The sequence below is a fragment of the Coffea arabica genome, chromosome 1e (assembly GCF_036785885.1).
Source record: "Coffea arabica cultivar ET-39 chromosome 1e, Coffea Arabica ET-39 HiFi, whole genome shotgun sequence".
In the NCBI taxonomy this organism is placed as follows: Eukaryota; Viridiplantae; Streptophyta; class Magnoliopsida; order Gentianales; family Rubiaceae; genus Coffea; species Coffea arabica.
The window spans coordinates 880,179-898,661 of record NC_092311.1 but is presented as its reverse complement, the minus strand read 5'-3'; the positions used below and the strand labels follow the sequence as shown (position 1 = coordinate 898,661).

The following is an 18,483-nucleotide window of genomic DNA, read 5'->3' as shown; positions in this document are numbered from 1 at the left end:
ACATGATGTAACTAGGCTGTTACAATCTTTTCTTCTACCAGGTTATAAATGTTGGGTGCAATTATATTATGACTAAATTTCTTCTTTCTTGATAAAGTGAAACAGATGTTGAAGAAGTGTTTGAATTTGCACGACAGATGTGTAAAGGATTTTAGTTTAAGTATCAATTTTTGTGAAAAAAAAAGTGTTTTTCATTTGGGTTGCAATTTTTTGATTTTTTGTAGAAAATATACTAAAACAATTGAATGTGTAACGGATTCTAGTTTAAGCGTCAGTTTTTGTGAAAAAAAAGGGCTTTTCGTTCGGATTATTATTTTTCAAAATTTTTTTCACTATAAAAGTTTTTGTGGTGGTCTCCTAATTTATTTTTCACAATAAATTAGGAGACCACCACCATACACAGACAGCCTGAATAATTGACGATAGTTTGGAAAATTCAATTCGTGTTCGCATTATACAATTTACCCCTAATCCGGTTCCAGATCCCTTTGCTCTGGAAGGGGGTTGTCCTAATTTCAAATAGTAACTTTTTTTTTTAATATTTGTTGTTTTACTCCCTCATGGACTTGAAGAGCACATTTAAAAATCCAAGAAACATGCTTGGTAATCTTACACTTCTTCATCCTTAATCAAATGCTATAATAGATGGACATAAGATCAATTCAGAATTAGGCTATGGTTGTTTAAGATTAAAAAAAAAGAAATACTGCTGAGTTAAAGTTAAGATATTATGAGCAACAACGCCTGGGCCATGGTAGATATCCAATGCATGTTCCTGTGTCTCGAGCATAATTATTTAATCCTGCATCTTCCCACAATGCAGGCCTCACAGAATTTGACTGTGGTCCTTAAAAAGATAGTAAAACTAAGCAATTAACCTTTGAACAGATCCAGATAGCATTAGATAAACTAAACACATTCTTCTGGAGAAAGCAGGTGCAATCAAAGTCCAACAGTTTCCGTTTCAAGAGTTCCCAAATTTGGCTTCAGTGGCATTCAATATGGAACATGTAGTGTACATATAATATGGTCATTGAAAGCTACTGAAACCTGCATTCTGAATTCTTGAAGCATTTTTTGGATTGCGGTTTTTCATTGAAAAATTTCGTCGTTTTCCGTGATCACATTTCCCTATTACCTTTTTCCCTCACATACATCAAATCGCTACAGTAATTTTTCCATGAAAAATCATGGAAAATGCAATCCAAACACAACCTTAGTGTTTACTGAAAGCTACCATTTAAGACTTTCCAAATTCTTGAAACAGGAATTGTCGTCCATGATTGTGTCTACATTCCTCAAGTATATAAATGTATGGTTTTGTTGTCAAATGTCATAGACTCTGCACATTACAGAGAAAGCTAGTAATTGGGTTTGTTTGGATAAAGTATTATTTGGAATAATTATTGTAATATTTTTTGTGATGTAATGTATAAAAGATAAAAAGGTGATTGAGAATATAAAAAGATGTGTTGGAAAGTGTGTTTATAATGTAAGCGAAATATTATTTGAAATAATTTCATATCAAAATAAAAGGACTTTTGCAACGAGTGCTCATTAGGCAGGCACTCGTTAATAGACATTAATTTTATTTAACCCCTCATATATATATATATACACACGTATTAATAATTATTATCTTCTCTTGTATTTAAATATTTTGTCTAATTAATCTTACCTTTCGAAAAATTTAGCACCTAAATATACATCAGAACGAGTAACCAATAAAGACCCCATAGACAGGCCTAACACAAAAGTGGAGGCAAGAAAGACATACTTCTATTTGTTGTAGCAATTGCACATGTGCTACAACAAATAGCATGATAGTTGTCTCAACGCTTGTTGCTGAATTCTTGGAAGCCTTCGTGCTCCCATCAACCTCCCTTAGCCTGCCCACTAGACATCGTGATTCGACAGCAAAATGCCAAAATTTTCCTGTGTATTCCTTCCTTTAATTCAAGGGAGAAAAAAGTTAAAATGTTTCAGAAAAATGTTAACAAAGATTATAGTTAAAAGTTAAAAAAGTTAAAATGTTGGCAACTCCTTGTGATTGTAGTTTTGCTTCGAGGAATTCATACATGCATGCTAGATATGCTTTTACAGGCTCCAAACAAAGATTTCTTAATGGGATAGCATGCACTATGCAGGTCATAGGAATGGTGTCATAAATTGGAAAAAGATATCCATTGAAACAGAGAAAATCCAATGGCTCAACTTAATCATTGAGCACTAAAATTTAATCAACACTGACGGATTAGACAGCAAATTTGACAATTAAAAGAGCCGTTCGGAATAATCGCGTGGTTAAGCCCCACATGCGCCTAAAAGATGTTTCAATCCAACAACAACTAAGAAACTAGAAGACCACGCCAAGAAGGCTGAAATAGAAAACGCGCTGTCCCATTTACCTCGGTATGTTTTCGCTTTCTTAATTCCCTCCGGTTTGTAAAATATGATAGCAAATTTTGTACATAAACTTGAAAATCTGAGCTGCAACAGATTAAAATTCCATGCCACTCTCAATTGACAAGTCCTCACACGAACTGGCGGAGAATCAGGAGGATCTGGACCCGGGTATCAATACAAGTTCACAAAATGAACGACGAATCTGGAACCATGGAAAAAAGTTGGCAGGAGCACACCATCATGACTAGCTTTCCACGATCACGAGAATCACCATTTCAGTTCCTAAACTACATAAATGTCAAATCCCCAAGCCAAAGAACCCATTAGCTGATTGCCTTCACCAAGGCCAAAAGCCTGGGTTACAACCCCTGTTCAATTTGCCTCTCATTTTTACCAGATAAGACTGACGGGAAGATGACCATTATGCCTAAACGTTCAATTCACTTCAATATACAATCCAAGAATACCAAGGGCAAAACCACAAGTATCTAAATACGTCCAAGAATATTCAAGCGAATTTGCCTCTCATTCTTACCAGGTAAGACTGAGGGGAAGATGACCATTATGCCTCTACGTTCAATTCACTTGAATACATAATCCGAGAATACCAAGGGCAAAACCACAAGTATCTAAATACGTTTAAAAATCAGCACACATCTTCAAATCCAGTTAGACGCTAAAGCAAACTTAGATCTGGTACTAACATTAAAACAGCATATCTATGACAAAGAAGCACCCCATCGGAATCAGTGATAGGGAGAACCATCCCTATCAAGGTCCCTTCGGTAATCCACAGGATCAGCGCTCCTGCTTCTACTACGGCTCGGGCTCCTGCCCCGGCTTTGACCCCTAACTGGACTTCTGCTGCGGCTCCTTGACCCATTGTATGGTGGAGAAAGCTCCCTGACAGGGCTCCTGCTGCGACTCCTTGGGCCATCATAGGGTGGAGGAGAACGTTCCCTTGCTGGAGAACGGGAGTATGACCTCTCACGACTGTACCTCCTCTCTTGGGGTGAGATAGATCTGTCAATTATATATTGGGAGAAAAGGCAAGAATTTAAGGAGTGCAAAAGGGTAAGAACAAATAGGAAAACTTATTGACGTAGGGGTGCAAAAGAGTAAGGACAAATGGGAAAGCTCAATGATCCAGAAGGCATGAAACATGATATCAAAATGCAAAGATCTAGTATCCCCCCTGATTTAAACAACAAGAAGCTGGTGCTACATAAAAGACAAGCAATCCTGGTGCATCAAAAAAAAATCTAACAAATTAACATTCACACTATTTAACATTTCATTGTGCCCGTGCATGTGTATGAAAGCAAGGAACAATTATACCTTGAGGACTGTCTTCTCTTCGGAGGAGGTGAATAATAATCACGACTTCGAGAACGAGACCTTGCATAGCGAGAGGGTGGAGATCGAGAATATTGAGGGGAACGTGAATAACGCACAGGAGAACGCCTTCGATCAGAGTGACGACCCCTGCAGAATACACAATTTAGAAATAAATAAATCTTCTCTAAGATGTCAGCTAAATCACAAACTTACTCTTGCAAATCTATATATAACAACATCCCAACAGCCTTCCAGAGGTCCAATATTTAATCAATAACTTCAACCAATAAAAAAAAGATTTGTCATAACACGTTACAGACAAACACTTGACAAACTTGAAAGAAAGATGCTTATTCAGCCCTGCAGCATAATCACTTATCCAAGAGTAAATACCAGCCCGTAATTGATCAAAATAGACATATAAGGAAAGGACAACCACATGAGCAAACAGAATACTAACTACAACAAAAATTAAGGTATTGTTTAGAAGCTGTTAAACTGAAATCATCCACCCATGTGGAATAAAAATTTTCCTATCATATTCGCAAAAGAACAGACGGATTTCTGGAAAAGCAAAAGTGGAAATCAAGATTATTTAGTTATCTGTCAAACTGTTATCGAAGTCAGGTTGGAATCTACAAAATATTGCTTTCACTGCTTTCACCAAGTCATATGAAATGTGTATTTTTTTTAAAGGAATTCTTTATCAGGACAGCTACAGGTATAAACCGCATTCCATCTAGAATAAGATATAAGAATTTATCTTCAAGTATATTGCTCTAATAAAAACAGATATAAGGTAAAATCCAGAGTAAAAAAATCCATGTATATAATCCAAACTTACCTTCCTACTCGCTCCCTGGCTCTCATTTCCATTGGTTTTTTCCTGTTCTCCTCAGCAAATACAACTGTCAATTGCCTGCCTTGAAACACCTGCCCATCCATCTGATATTTAGCTTCGCCAGCATCAGCAGGATCCACATATTGGACAAAGCCAAAGCCTCGCGGTTCACTTCAACAGAAAGAGAAGACAAAAGTCAGAAAACATATATGCATACCCAAAAAGAAGCCTGCCTGAAGTGCTTGCATCATACAAGCCATTTAACAGGAGTTTTCAACTCAAAAAGGTTTGGGAATTGTTGAACGGCTAAGTTCACTCCTGGCAAGGCAGGATGCAGCAGAAAAATTCAGAAATTTTTGGTTAACTTAGTATTCAACGATTAATTTCAACAAAGTGGGTGAATTTTAGAACACACGTTCATATACAAAGAGAGCTTTATACTACAACCAAACTACTCGAGAATCAAACCTTAAGTAGAAAATTTCAAGATGGCCATAAGCAGTCACTAAATTAATCCCAATAACATGGAAGGCCATGATAAGCGTATAAGCAAGCACATGGCAGCTGACCTTGCAAGTGTAAGTTATAAGGGAACTTGAAAATCTTCAAGACTTGAAATCTTGACATCTTCACATTGTATTCAAAGTCAAATCCTTCCAATCTTCATTATCATTAACATCACCTTCAACTCTTAATACTTGATTGGTGTCAACAGAACTCTTACTACTTGAATGTCTCAACAGAACTCTTACTACTTGATTGAAGTCTTCAAAACTCTTAATTCACTGCTAAATCCCAAAAGTTTAATAGAGGAGCCCAATTGAGATAATAAAGAATAACAGGCCAGGGAAAGCAATACTCTATCAGAAACAAACCCAGTGAAAAAAACTTTAAAAAAATTGAGTTCAGTTAATTACATTTGGGGAGGAAAAAGGTTTATAGTAACCCATAAAGGGTGAAGGGTTTATAAAAGCATCTCAGAAAGCCAGACAAGCTCACCCAGTGTAATAATCCCTCGGCAAGTAGGTATCTTTAATGGGTCCAAATTGTCCAAATGGCCTCCTGAGGTCTTCTGGCCTGCCAGCAAAACACTTAAAACATAAGAAAGAAAAACGGGAGAGAAGAAGATGGATAGAAAAGTAAATTTAGGTAAAATATTAGCACAAATATACTCTGCAGAAGTTCAGGAAAAGTATAGGATGTAACTGTTGATTAAACCTTACCTACAATCATGACGAAGGTTGCGAACTAAGAGACTTGTAGGAGCATCTCTGGCACGACCACCATATCGACCCCTAGGGCTTGGGCTCCTTCCTCTTCTACCATAACCCCTTGGTGGTGAAGGACTATAACTCCTTCCCCTCATTCTTCAAAATCTGAAATGCTTCAAAACCTGAAATGCACAATTATACAGGAAGAAGATATCAATTTGTATGTAGGCATGCAACAGAAACTACAAGCGCACAAATTTAAAATTGTAAACAGTGTCTAAAAATTGCAATGACGACCTAAATTGTGAACTTTTCAGTTCACATTAACAAGAAGAAGATGTCAGTCACTTTAACATGGTTATAAAATGCATCTCCCACAAAAAACCCAAAATTGCAAACTGGGTCTGCATAAAAGATAATATAGCTTGCTCACTTTATGACTTTCAATAGCCAAAGCAATCAGAAGACCAATTTGACATACTAAAATGACCACAATCCATATTCATCCTTATACTTCACACCTTAGTTTTGCCTACCATATGAAGACGGTAATAACTCAATGATTACCATCATCTTCCAAAAACTAAAGAAAATACATAACAGACACCCCAAAAAATGGCAGGGTTACACTAAGATAAAAAATAGGGCTGTGGGAGGCAACACTAGCTGAAAAGTCACCAATAAAGAGAATGATCAGCTAGAGCTAATACATGTTCAAAGCCATCACATTGGCCATCAAAACATAAAAGTGTCATCCTTTCATTCTCTTCTAAATAAAAATCCACTGCCAAACCAATAACTGCATTTGCGAAACTCGAGCAAAAAAGACAAACAATTTCAGAACAGAAAAGAAATCTTTTTATTTAGATTGTCACGCAACAAGGTTCACTATTTTAAAGCGGCTTCGGCCAGAGAACGATCAGCTAGAGCTAATACAAGATAAATCGCCATCAAATTGGCCATCAAATAACTAGAAAAATCATCATCATCCCATTCTCTTCAAACCCACTTAATTAATAATAGCCCAGTAATTAAAACGCGCCAAGAACAGTAAAACTTACTTTGAAATCAACCTTTCAAAGAAAAGAAAAAACACAAACAGCAAACTTTAGACGATAAAATAACAACAGAAAGTGATCTTTTTCCCCAATAATGCAACAAGAAAACCGAATCAGAAAAGAGAATACAACATACGTAAGGTGGAGCAGCCGATGGTTAATTTCCGAACCTACAAAGAACAACAAACAACGAAGCAAATTCAGTAAAAAGGGGTAAATTGAGGGACAGAAGGAGGGAAGAAATTAACCCTAGAAGCAAGAAAAAGAAGGAGGAGATACCGATTCGGCGGCGACAAAGAACAAGCGGAGTAAGCGCTAGGGTTAGAACAAAACGACGTGTATTTATTTGGGTCTCGATTTGGGGAATTGGAAACCCTGCTCTGCACCACGCGGCTTATAAGTAGTGGGGGGATGTGCCACGTGTGAAATTATACGGGTTAAGCGCAGTTATGCGACAATTATTATTATTATTATTATTTTAGCCACTCAAAATTTTGCTTGATCAAAGTTTTGACTCGAGACTTGCATTAACCGAGTTTAAGTGCCTCTGAACGGTTTGATGAGCCGTAGAGCTTAATCGCACTTAATCGAGATTTGAATATGTATTTATACTTTTTATTCTTATATTTATTAGCAAAAGATGAACATTGTATTTCTTGTTTAAAGTTATATAAAATAATAATTTATATCAATAAGTTTGATTGAGGACGATTTGATTGAATTTGAACTCGAATTCGAACAAAGCCAAATAAGATTTCGAGGTCAATTTTTAAAAACTTGAATCGAAATATTTTTATTCGAGTAGAATTCAAGTAGTGCACTATTTAAATTCGACTCAAAATTTTTTTTTATTAGTATAAGTTAAAAGATTGAAATTCGAAACTCTCACTTATATTTCTTTTCCTCTGACCACCCAATATATGCCTCACGCCATAAATTCAACTCAACTTGATGGTACTTTACTTGATTTTATACTTGGAATTTATCAATTTTACTATTTTAAAAAGGAAAATTATTCAAAACGTCCTTCATATTTCGATAAAATGAATTTTTACCTTTTATTTTTTAATAAATTTACGTTTTTCACAAAATCAAGTTAGTGAATTTTCATCTCAACTTATATTTTCAACTACTTTTTACCAGAAATCCATCACATGACCTATATATGGTCATTTTTTAGAGGAAAAAGGTTAGATCCTGTTTATAATCAAATAAATGATCAAATCCATATTCGTTTTTACCTTTAAAAAAGTAAGATTTAATCTGAACTATGTTCATTTTTCTTTTTTAAAAAGTGAAATATGACTAAATGTATATTCATTTTGTACAACAAAAAGTGGAATTTGACTTTATATATATACATACATATATACATATATATATATGATGACTACAAATGGGTCACGTGGTGATTTTAGACTAAAAAATGATTAAAAAATTTAGGTTGGAACCAAGTTTTACCAAAATCAAGTTAGTAAAAATTTTGTCTCAACTTATGTGTTTTAACTACTTTTTACTGTGAATCCATCACATGACCTATTTATGGTCATTTTTTAGAAGAAAAAGGTTAGATCGTATTTGTAATCAAATAAATGATCCGATCTATATTTGTTTTTACCCTTCAAAAGTAAGATTTGATCTAAACTATGCTCATTTATTCTTTTAAAAAGTGAAATTATTATTATTATTATTACTACTACTTACAATTTTGCTTGGTCAAAGTTTTGAATTGAAACTTGCATTAACCGAGTTCAAGTGCCTCTGAACAGTTTGATGAGCCGTACAGTTTAATTGCACTTAATCAAATTTTAAATATGTATGTATGTATATATATATATATATTCAAATTCTTATATTGGGTCTGTTTGGATACGTAGAATTTCGATGATTTGGTTGGAAAATTTGAAATCCATGATTTGGATTATTTGACCAAATGTGCCGGATTCATGTTAGAGAATCCTCGGTAATTATGACTTTCTAACAGCCTCTGGTACATTTCTGATACCCAAATTCAGACGCAGGTCCCACACTTTGACCCACAACTGATCACTCGTTGTCTTCATATTTTGAATGGGTGTTGGGCGGCGTATATTTGGATTTATAATAGATTATCATGCCTTGCATGATAACACAATCCCACATTTTAATAACAACTACGTTGGGTTATTGATAAAGATTTTTTTTTCTTGTTAGTTTAAATAATACCCAAGTTGGCGGGGCACGAGAGCGACTAAAATGATTACTCTTCAACCCATGACTTTTAAATACATGACTATAATGCTCTGATTAGAAAGAAAGTGCAACAGATATGTCCTAACAATATTTATTCAAGAATCACAATTATGTGGATACTGCAGCTCAACCTGGTAGCTTGGAGTGAATGAGTTACTGCTTTGACTACTTCATGCCCGGTGCCGCGTATTTCTATAGACATTGAACATATGCGCCACCATTGCATCTCTCATGACAATCCATTGATCAATAACTTTTGATGAAGAATGCAGCGACTATATCTCGGGATATGGAGGAATTGTACCATAAATATCTGGATCTCCCATATTAGGGTATGCAAAATACATATCATTCGGCTGTTGGCCTCTAATGAAATTATGCATGGCACATCAAGCAATAACTAAATTTATCTGAGTTGTCATCATGTAGTTCGTTACGGCTGCCCTTAAAATAGCAAATCTTCTCTTAAGGACACTGAAACTTCGCTTTATGACATTGCGTAGTGCAGAATGCTACAATTAAAAAGTTCTTTGGGAGTGGCAAATCTCCCTCTCCTATGACCACTTACATTCGTTTGAAGTCCCCTATAAGGTGGTAAGAAATCAGACAAGTTTTGATACATGGAGTCAATCAAATAGTATTTTCCTATGACAATTCGCAGATACAATTGAATTACATGCGTTGAATTATTGGATTATATATATTGAGGGATTACAAATTATACCTGGAGGAGGCAGAGGGAAGTGATTTGGGCCTGTCAAAATCCCATCCAAAACTCGGGTATCATGCGCACTTCTCTCCCAACCAGCATACACATATACAAATCGCATATCATGATCGCATACAGTTAAAATATTTTGTGATTGCACTCCTTGTCTATTAGTATATGCCACCTGTTGTCCGCTTGGGACAGAAGCGGTATGTGTGTCTCATCAATAGTTCCAATGCAATCCTTCAAAATCAAAATAGTAAAACACGCATTAACCCATTTATTCCACACAGCTATATGAATGACTTGTGGACTAAATACCATCATTATAGAAAAAAATAAAATAATAATTACTTCCAAGTGAGGTCCCATAAAAAAATAAAAAAAGGCGATGGGCAAACTTCCAAGTACAAGACCCAGCTGTATTGGTCTTGTTTGGAATTACTACGGTGACATGTCAAAATATTTAGCTGCCTCCGAACCTGCATATTGATTGTTAGCTAAAATTTAGAAAAAAAAAAAAGAATTTGGAACCCAAAATGTGATAACGTTACAACTTGAGGTATTCCTATTTTGTACTTTTTAAACTATAAAACTCAAACATAACAAACTAGTCGGGAGTTAAATTTTTTGAAAGCAGTATGGCATAGAAAATTTTTTTTAACTGTACTTCAAACCACAGAGAAAACCTCCTGTTATTCATAATTTTCGGATGAATTTTGTCTTGCCGTTTTGGAATAATGATGAATTGAGCGAATGTGCATATACCCCGGATGATTTCTTGAATATTTCGATATACTGTCTCCGTCGAATGATTAAATCGGTTTGCAATTATTCGCATTCGCATGTTGTGGCTCATCATGACCAACGTCATTACCAGTGCCTCCTCTATTGTAACCCATTTCTAATGATTTTGGGAACAAATCCACATTCATCCAAAAGGTGGCACAATCTCATGAAAAAATCAACAGTTAACCTTGTAGCATCCATAATTCGGGTGTGATGGTCTGGCATCAATTCTTCAATCCAGTTTCATCCAATTAATGCAAATGTCCTGTATGGTACCTTCTGGATTGTGCCCCCATATGGTTCTACATTTGACCCAAATAATAGCGCAGTACCAGCAGGAAATAGAAAATGATCTTCGTCCGATGACGAACTAGTCCCTGGCCATCACCAAATGCACTCATTTGTTGTTCTGCCAAAAAAGATACAATGGTGCTCAAGGGTGTACTACTATTAAAACGCTTGAGATTCCTATATCACATGCTATTCCTTTTCCCTGAATGTATGTGTGTTTGGATAAATTTTTGCATTCTCTTAAAGGCCATGACCATTCACATACAACTTGTCTGTTACCTAGTAATGTAGGGGTTCACGTGATCCCGACAGGAGGATAGTGAATAGGCTAAGGTGTAAGTCATCTTTGGATTCCTGTACCAATAAATATATGCAACTTTAGCTTATGCCTTGTTCGCAATCTGATTCCCATTTTAATTATGGTTACGATAAGGTAAACTGACAAGACTGCACGAGACATCAAATCTTAGCAAAGAAAATTTGCACTGAGATTTGTTGTCCATTAAGTGTTATCTGCCTGAGCCTGACATGCATTAAAAATTAATTTTGCTTACCTTGAAGCATGGCAGTACAGTGGCAAATTTTCGGTCTGAATCAATAAATGCATAGGGAAGTGATTTTCGGGGGTGGATGCTGTACTCAATGTAGAATTGTAATATGCCTGACGGCTGTATTACTACATGGTCTATTAATCGCAACCCATGATATTTTGCCACTGTACTACCTTCTACTTTTGATTATTACTTACGTCCAGTTTCAATTTATGTGCATTCAGCCTATCATTAATTTTATCACATATTAAGTAATGTCAAGTATTCAGTTCATGTGTACATTTAACTTCGGACACAACATTTCATCACTAAAGCTGTGAACTGTTTAATTAAAATAAAAGTGAGTATTGAAGTATAACTACACTTTTTCGGGCAAGAACATACATAATAAATAACTAATCCTTTCCTCCATAAAAGTACATTAAAGGGGCTGTCTCATGAAGACAAAAAGGGCCTATCCAAATATAACTTGAAAGACAGGGACCCCAAAATTGCGCATGGGCACATTTAGCCAATGTGGAATACTAACACAACTTAAAATAATTATCCGGGCAAGTTTTTTGAAGGAAATAAATTTAATGACAGGCACCAAACTACAGCTCAGCTATGGCGAAATACAAATAGCACTTTAACCCATTTTATTTGGTGGTTCCGAATAGTTTCTCCATTAGCCATGCACAGCCACTATAAAGTAGTTTCAGCTACTTTCCATCTGACCCCATCTGAGGGGCAATCTCCAAAGACTTCAGCCAATACTCTTGAAATCGCGAGTGAGATTTAGAAAAGTCTTCCACCACTTGTCTTCTTATAGTTGTAAAATAGCAGTGAGATTCCTCCCTTTGTGCATGATTTCGAACGATTTCACAATCTGAGCTGGCATTGTCACATCGAATTTCTCTTTTTCGGATTCTCAGCGATCATTAATCTTTAGTTTTGAATTTGCCAGGGTGGAGAGTGAGTTGGCACACTCGACGAAAGGATTGTCTATACTCCTACTTGACTTGCTTCCACGAGATCCCTGGACTAAGGTCGTGCTCCCCTGACTGCTTGATGCTCGCTTAACTCCTACACTTGGAGCTTCTTCGTTAAACTCCACATCTGGGACTGCGTCGTACATTTTATCACCAAATTACGAAGAGAAAACCTGCCATCAAATATGCCCAACTCGCTTGCGTTGATACAAAATTGAAAGTGGTACTGCAGAAGCCTAAGCCTGGCTCCCTGTGGCAGTTTCTCCTTCTAAGACCTGGGACGGGATAACATATTTGTCGACGCATTGAAAATATCTAAAGTTCCTATAATCATGGTTCTCCTATTAAAAAGCGACAACAATTAAGAAGAAAACATGTTATCTTTCACAACCATCGAATATTATTTGGGGGGACAACTATCAAACAAATTTCCACAGGGGATAACTTATGGCCAAGGGTATAAGTTATGCTAAATTTAACCCATGAAAGAATTCAAGTAAATTGTTTTGAACTAGTCCTGCTATATTTGTACATTTGATATTACCACAGAATAGGGTAAATAGGTCACTAATGATAACAAAAGAGAGATACCGAAAATTGATCGATTTTAAAAGCTTCACTAGTTGTCCAAATATAACTTTTGTTCACGCTATAAGATGCTAAGGCCAAAGACATATAAACACAATAGTTGTGTTACATATACAGTCATTAAAAAGATTAAGTGAGAATTTAATTACGTAGTAGTAATTATACGTTACATGTACGTGAAACAGGAATCTCCCAATATAAATGGTAAGATGAAAAATAAAAAATTAAAATGTTCATGACTGGAACTAAAAGATGGGAATCAGAGATGTTACCATTAGCAAATTATTCCATTGAGAATCTTTAGCCAAGAAGCACCTCCTATTCTCATCTCAACCAATACTAGTTTCAAACGAAAGTCACAGACCTTTTAACTTGGCAAAGGCACGCCAAATCTTCTTCAAGCACATGAATTTAGAATGATACACAGTCCAACTATACGACTTTCCCAGGTCAAATTCAGTTGTGAAGTAAGTTTCATCCAATTGATATCTGATGCGATGTTAAGATAACACTTCCTACTCTTTTTTCATCCGATGTATATCATACAGAAGTGCATCTCCATGTTTTCATCCTAATGCGCCTTTGCAATGGTGTGGTCTCGTGGCATCTATATAAGAAACAAAAAGAAATTGCATCATTAAAATCTAGTTTATCAAATTTGCACCAGAGTGTTTGCAATCGTCAAATACTGCAAGCTAAACTGAAATATTTTTAATGTCAGCAGCTTTCCTTCTTTCAATGGACAAGCACCTTGCAGACATGAATTTAAGGAATTATAACACAAACCGTCGCCTATATAAAGTGGATTGTTTAGGAAGTTGGTTGTCTGCGTGCATTAAAAGATTAGGTGACACTACTATAATATAATCTAGTTTGACAAGTGTTAGCCATCCATTCCTTAACTTAATAACAACTATTTTCTTTCATAACTTGATGCCAACATTGGTGGGATAGATTATTTGAGTAAACTACCTATTTTGATGTTTTTTTATAGGGCATAAGTGATGAGGGTGGCCACGCCCGAAAATCAAGCCACGTGTATGCAACCAAGTTTGAAATTAGTTATGTTAATATTGAACTATATAGAGTACAAGGGATTAAGAAACATTTTCTTAGTTATCAACCAATATACTTTGAATTCAAGTTTGGTACGATTGCAAATTTAAGTATGGGCTAAATTAATTGATTCATTTAATTTTGATATTTAATGAAGATCTTATGACAATCAAACAACAATGGCCATGGATGATGGATATATTGGGAACTTATTCTAAAGTAGTTAACAAGGGACTGCATGTAGTTGGAGTCAGTGACGAAGTGGACGGATGAAGTTTCAGAAAGACAGGCGGGAGTAGCAGAACCTGATAGTGATCTCCTCCGCTTGTTGGGCCTTTACTGGTGCTCTACAAGCAATAGCAGGTCATGCCGGGCCTGATCTCAGACGAGTAGGAGTGGCAAATTTTTTGATTTGTAGTAACCAGAAATTTGCGTTTGAGAATGCAGGTAATTTTTGGGAGACCTAAAGCATAAATCGTGGAGTTGCTACTACTCTGCGGGACAAGAAATTATCCATAAAGTGGAGACGAAGAAGCAAGCCTATTTTGTCCAAGTCCAATTCATGTAATTTTTACCAAATGGACAATACCAATTAAGGCTACCGCTGACATTATAGGGGAAAGAAGGTGATGCAGGCGGTTAAGAAAGAGGTCCGACTAACCTGAATCACCAATTGTATGCCAAATTCGGAGAGGAAAAGCCAACACCCGCCAATTTAACTGTGAATATAAGTTAGTAGCCTTGAATTTGGCCTTTAGCAAGCTCCAAATCTGGCATCCAAATTTCAGCATGCACTGCTTCACGTTCGAAATCGGGAAAGATGGAAACCCAAATGCAAATGGGGCTAATATAACTACTTGCTTCAGCATTTGATAATTTGGCCGGCGCACTGATGCTGCCTCTTCTCGTTCAGAGCAGAATGCAATTTTTGGGTGAAAAATTGCCGGAGGAGAAAGAGGTTGGCGGAGGTTATGCGGATAAAAAAATAGCAAACGGTGAAATGGGGAACACTTTTAGTGAATATCACTGCTCGGCTATGCTAACTGAAGGAAATGGATGACATCGCATGGGTGTTTAGCCCTGATGCCCTTGATGGAATATTATTTTCAGTTTTGATCGTTTCATGTGATGCTTTTAATAAACCTTATTCAGTAACATTGGTGGGTAGCCCAATATTCTAGCGCTTTGATCCACTAGGGAGTTTGCAAACTGACGTGTCCAAACAAGGTTTTCAAAACTTTATTTGCATAGCTAAATTAAGTAAACCAAATATCCACTCCAAATAAAGCCATTGAATATGTTTGGATAGATACTATTTGCAATAATATTACCTTTCCTTCAAAATATGAAGGATAACGAAAATAACGTTTGGCAAGTCAATTGTGGGTTATTCAACGTGGGATGAAAATTCCATACTGATGAGGACAGAAGTTGAAGAATGGAGGAGCAAAGTTGCTGTACGTGGCCATTGTAGCTGTCAGTTGCTTCTTAGGTGGAACTAAAGTGTTGGGTCCGATCTAGCTTAACCAAGGATCTAAGCCTGAAATAGTTGTGGGTCCACTTCTCCTTTGACTAGTACTAAGCAAAAGCGGAGGAACAATTCTTGAAGTTGCTTCCCTTGATATGGAATTCAACAAAATACATGTAGTACAAGAAGAGATAAATGCACCTATCCAAGAAAGTAAAGACAAATCCAAGTTACAAAAATAAGCAATTGTACAATTTATTTCACTCATACTACATCTCCTACTATATGAAGATTTGACTAACTTCCTCAACAACCACTCATCCTATTAGATATATTTAAAAATAGCATGCATTCGTTGGGAAAACTCCACCGTACCCCTCATCCGTTTTTATGCCTCCTCACTTCGTCTAGTATGCCTGTAGCGTGTTAGCCAGTGATTTTCATTCACCTACTGTTTTCGCCTTCGTGACGCAGCATGCATTTGATTAGCCATTTCTTTTCTCATTGCCTTCCAATATTCTATTTCTTGCGAGGACACTGTTAACGATTATATTTGTGGATATGGCGGAGCTCCACATTCGCTTTCGAATTGCATGCCCTCTTGTTCATACAGCATGAAGTGATCATCCAAAAGCTAATTTTTCCTAAGAAAATTGTGTAATGCATAACATGCAATAACGACATTGAGTTGCTTTTGCATATATGAATATGGAACTGGTCCCCTTAAATAGGCAAATCGTTGTTTCAAGACACCGAAGATGCGTTCAATTATATTACGAAATTAAGAGTGATGAGTATTAAATAGCTCTTTCGGCCCTTGGTCTCGACCACGTCCTTGTCCAACTCTTATGTTACATCCTCCCTTGAACAACATTAAAAAATCTGGCATCATCTTATAAGCCGCGTCAACGAGGTAGAACTTGCCTACATCTGCGAAAAAAAATTTAGTTGCATAAATACATTTTTCTAAGGTATAAAATTTTATACCAACCCATCAAACCCCAATATATATGAGTATCTATGGCATATAAATAATACAAAAAAGTTATAACTTGGAGGGGGGACTGGGAAATCGGTGTGCATTCTTATTGTACTTTCTAGCACCCGTGCATCGTGTGCGCTACCTTCCCATTTGGCATAGACATAAATGAAACGCATATCATGGTCACATACAGCTAATACGTTTTGTGATTGAGTCCCATACCTATTTGTGTAGGCCATCTGCTCTATTGCCAAAACTGAAGCAGGGATATGAGTACCGTCCAAAATACCTAAACAGTCTTGCATTTTATAAATTACAGCATAGCAAGTTATAAAATTGCTAATTAAAAGACCATAGTATTAAAATATTAGACTTAGGTGGCGCTATTAAGATGAAACTTTTTTCTTCAGAGCTTCTGATGTGCAGTTGCAATTTGGAGGACAATTGAATGATTCGGCCTCAGTCAAAGCATATCTGATTTCCTTTGGGGGGAACCCAAATATCCACAAGTGATCTCAAATTTTGGCCTCTGTTATGAAATTGCAATTTATTTTTTTCAATATATAATCTAAAAATCATTTATTGGAGCGAGTGAAGACATGTTTTACCTTGAACTAAGAATAATACTTTGTGCTATATCTTATTCGTGGATGCACATTGTCACTTTGTTTTGGTCGAATAATTCTTTGTGCAAATCAACATAATCCCAATAGCACTTCCGCTGCATTTCTATGAATGATTTTCGTTAAATGTTGAAATCTTTCGGCTACTACATAAGTTCGCGTGCTATGACTTAACATAACTAAAGTCATGTCTAGCGCTTCCTCGATCGACACATGCTTGTGTGGATTCTGAGGGACGTAGTTATTGCCTACTAGAATATCACAAAGTCCCATGAAATTGTCGACAGTGATTCAATAATTCTCCAAAATACGTAATGCGTGATCTCTTATTAGCTCTTGAACCTACTTCCAACCAGGCATGTCAGAATTGTGGTGAGGAATTTTGATAAGAGACCCATCGTAATGTTCCGCTTCAGAAGAGGAGAAAACAAAGTACGGATTAAAGTTGGTTATGTATGAATTTGGACAAAAATCTGCAATCGATGACAAAAATAGTTGTTAATTGAATAAAAAGTGAAAAAAATACCAGGACTTTACTTTATTGCTATGACTGAACGATAGAGAGATTGAACGATGGGAGGGGGAGCGTTAATACAGGACAGGTAAATAGAGGATGCAACACTGGTCAGTCCATCATAGGCAAGGCTGCAGCTTTCTTAATTTCCATGTTCTTATCGAAAACTATAATAAAAGACCGCAGATGCACTTCTTTTGAGGCAAGTAAGAAACAAGAAGTCAAATTTAATGTTATGTGTATAGATATATAAAAAAGCGTGGTAAATTTATGTGTATTGATGTGTAGTGGCCAGATTCAGTGACATGGATGTGATGGAGGCCTGCATAGCTTTTGTCGTCCACTTCAAAGTTGTAGGAGTTAAGTATGTTAAACAGAGAAAGAGATATAAAGCTATCTATTCATTCATGTGGAAGTGGTGACCCCTGTTATTTTTAAATTGGTTCTCTTAAGAAAAAAAAAAGCATTTGTGCATATTAGTGGATCTGCCAAAAGCTGAATTCAATATGAAGGCATATACAATTGGCTTTATAAAAAAGATTTTCTAATATTCAAATAAACCGCGAGTTTGCCAATCAATTGAACCCCTATGACCAGACATGTCTTAAATGAACTTAAGCAAGCTAAGTGTGTTTAATCGTAAGAACATATATATATATTTGGTCATTTCTTTAAGTCAAAAAGTAAACAAAAACAAACACTTTGGAGCAGCATTCAAAAGCTAGCTGAACCAACTGATCTTCTTGGTGCAGGGAGTCAAAAATTCAGCAACTTGGTAGCATCCAAGTTATTAAAAAAAGTCCCTATTAGTGCTAAGCATCAAGTAAAAGTTACATAACGCCTTCATCATTTATG

General features: G+C 36.2%; 1 protein-coding gene, 1 long non-coding RNA gene and 2 other non-coding genes across 4 annotated transcripts; all 4 read right to left on the bottom strand.

Annotated features, from left to right (window-relative positions):
• Nucleotides 1–2,913: 2,913 nt before the first annotated feature.
• On the bottom strand, nt 2,914–7,255 carry LOC113699497 (serine/arginine-rich SC35-like splicing factor SCL30A). The gene is made up of 7 exons (XM_027219869.2): nt 7,134–7,255; nt 6,991–7,024; nt 5,809–5,978; nt 5,585–5,662; nt 4,589–4,756; nt 3,745–3,891; nt 2,914–3,429 (listed from the first exon to the last, which is right to left on the bottom strand). Exons 3-7 carry the CDS (start codon nt 5,949–5,951, stop codon nt 3,153–3,155), a joined length of 813 nt encoding a protein of 270 aa, XP_027075670.1. The 5' UTR covers nt 5,952–5,978; nt 6,991–7,024; nt 7,134–7,255; the 3' UTR covers nt 2,914–3,152.
• LOC113719409 (small nucleolar RNA Z102/R77) lies at nt 6,484–6,561 on the bottom strand. Its single transcript, XR_003454883.1, has one exon. It is a non-coding gene; the product is annotated as a small nucleolar RNA Z102/R77 (small nucleolar RNA).
• On the bottom strand, nt 6,710–6,792 carry LOC113719414 (small nucleolar RNA Z102/R77). Its single transcript, XR_003454884.1, has one exon. It is a non-coding gene; the product is annotated as a small nucleolar RNA Z102/R77 (small nucleolar RNA).
• Nucleotides 7,256–11,809: 4,554 nt separating the features above from the next.
• Nucleotides 11,810–15,161, bottom strand: LOC140020977 (uncharacterized). The gene is made up of 3 exons (XR_011824938.1): nt 14,703–15,161; nt 13,258–13,592; nt 11,810–12,672 (listed from the first exon to the last, which is right to left on the bottom strand). It is a non-coding gene; the product is annotated as an uncharacterized lncRNA (long non-coding RNA).
• Nucleotides 15,162–18,483: the final 3,322 nt, after the last annotated feature.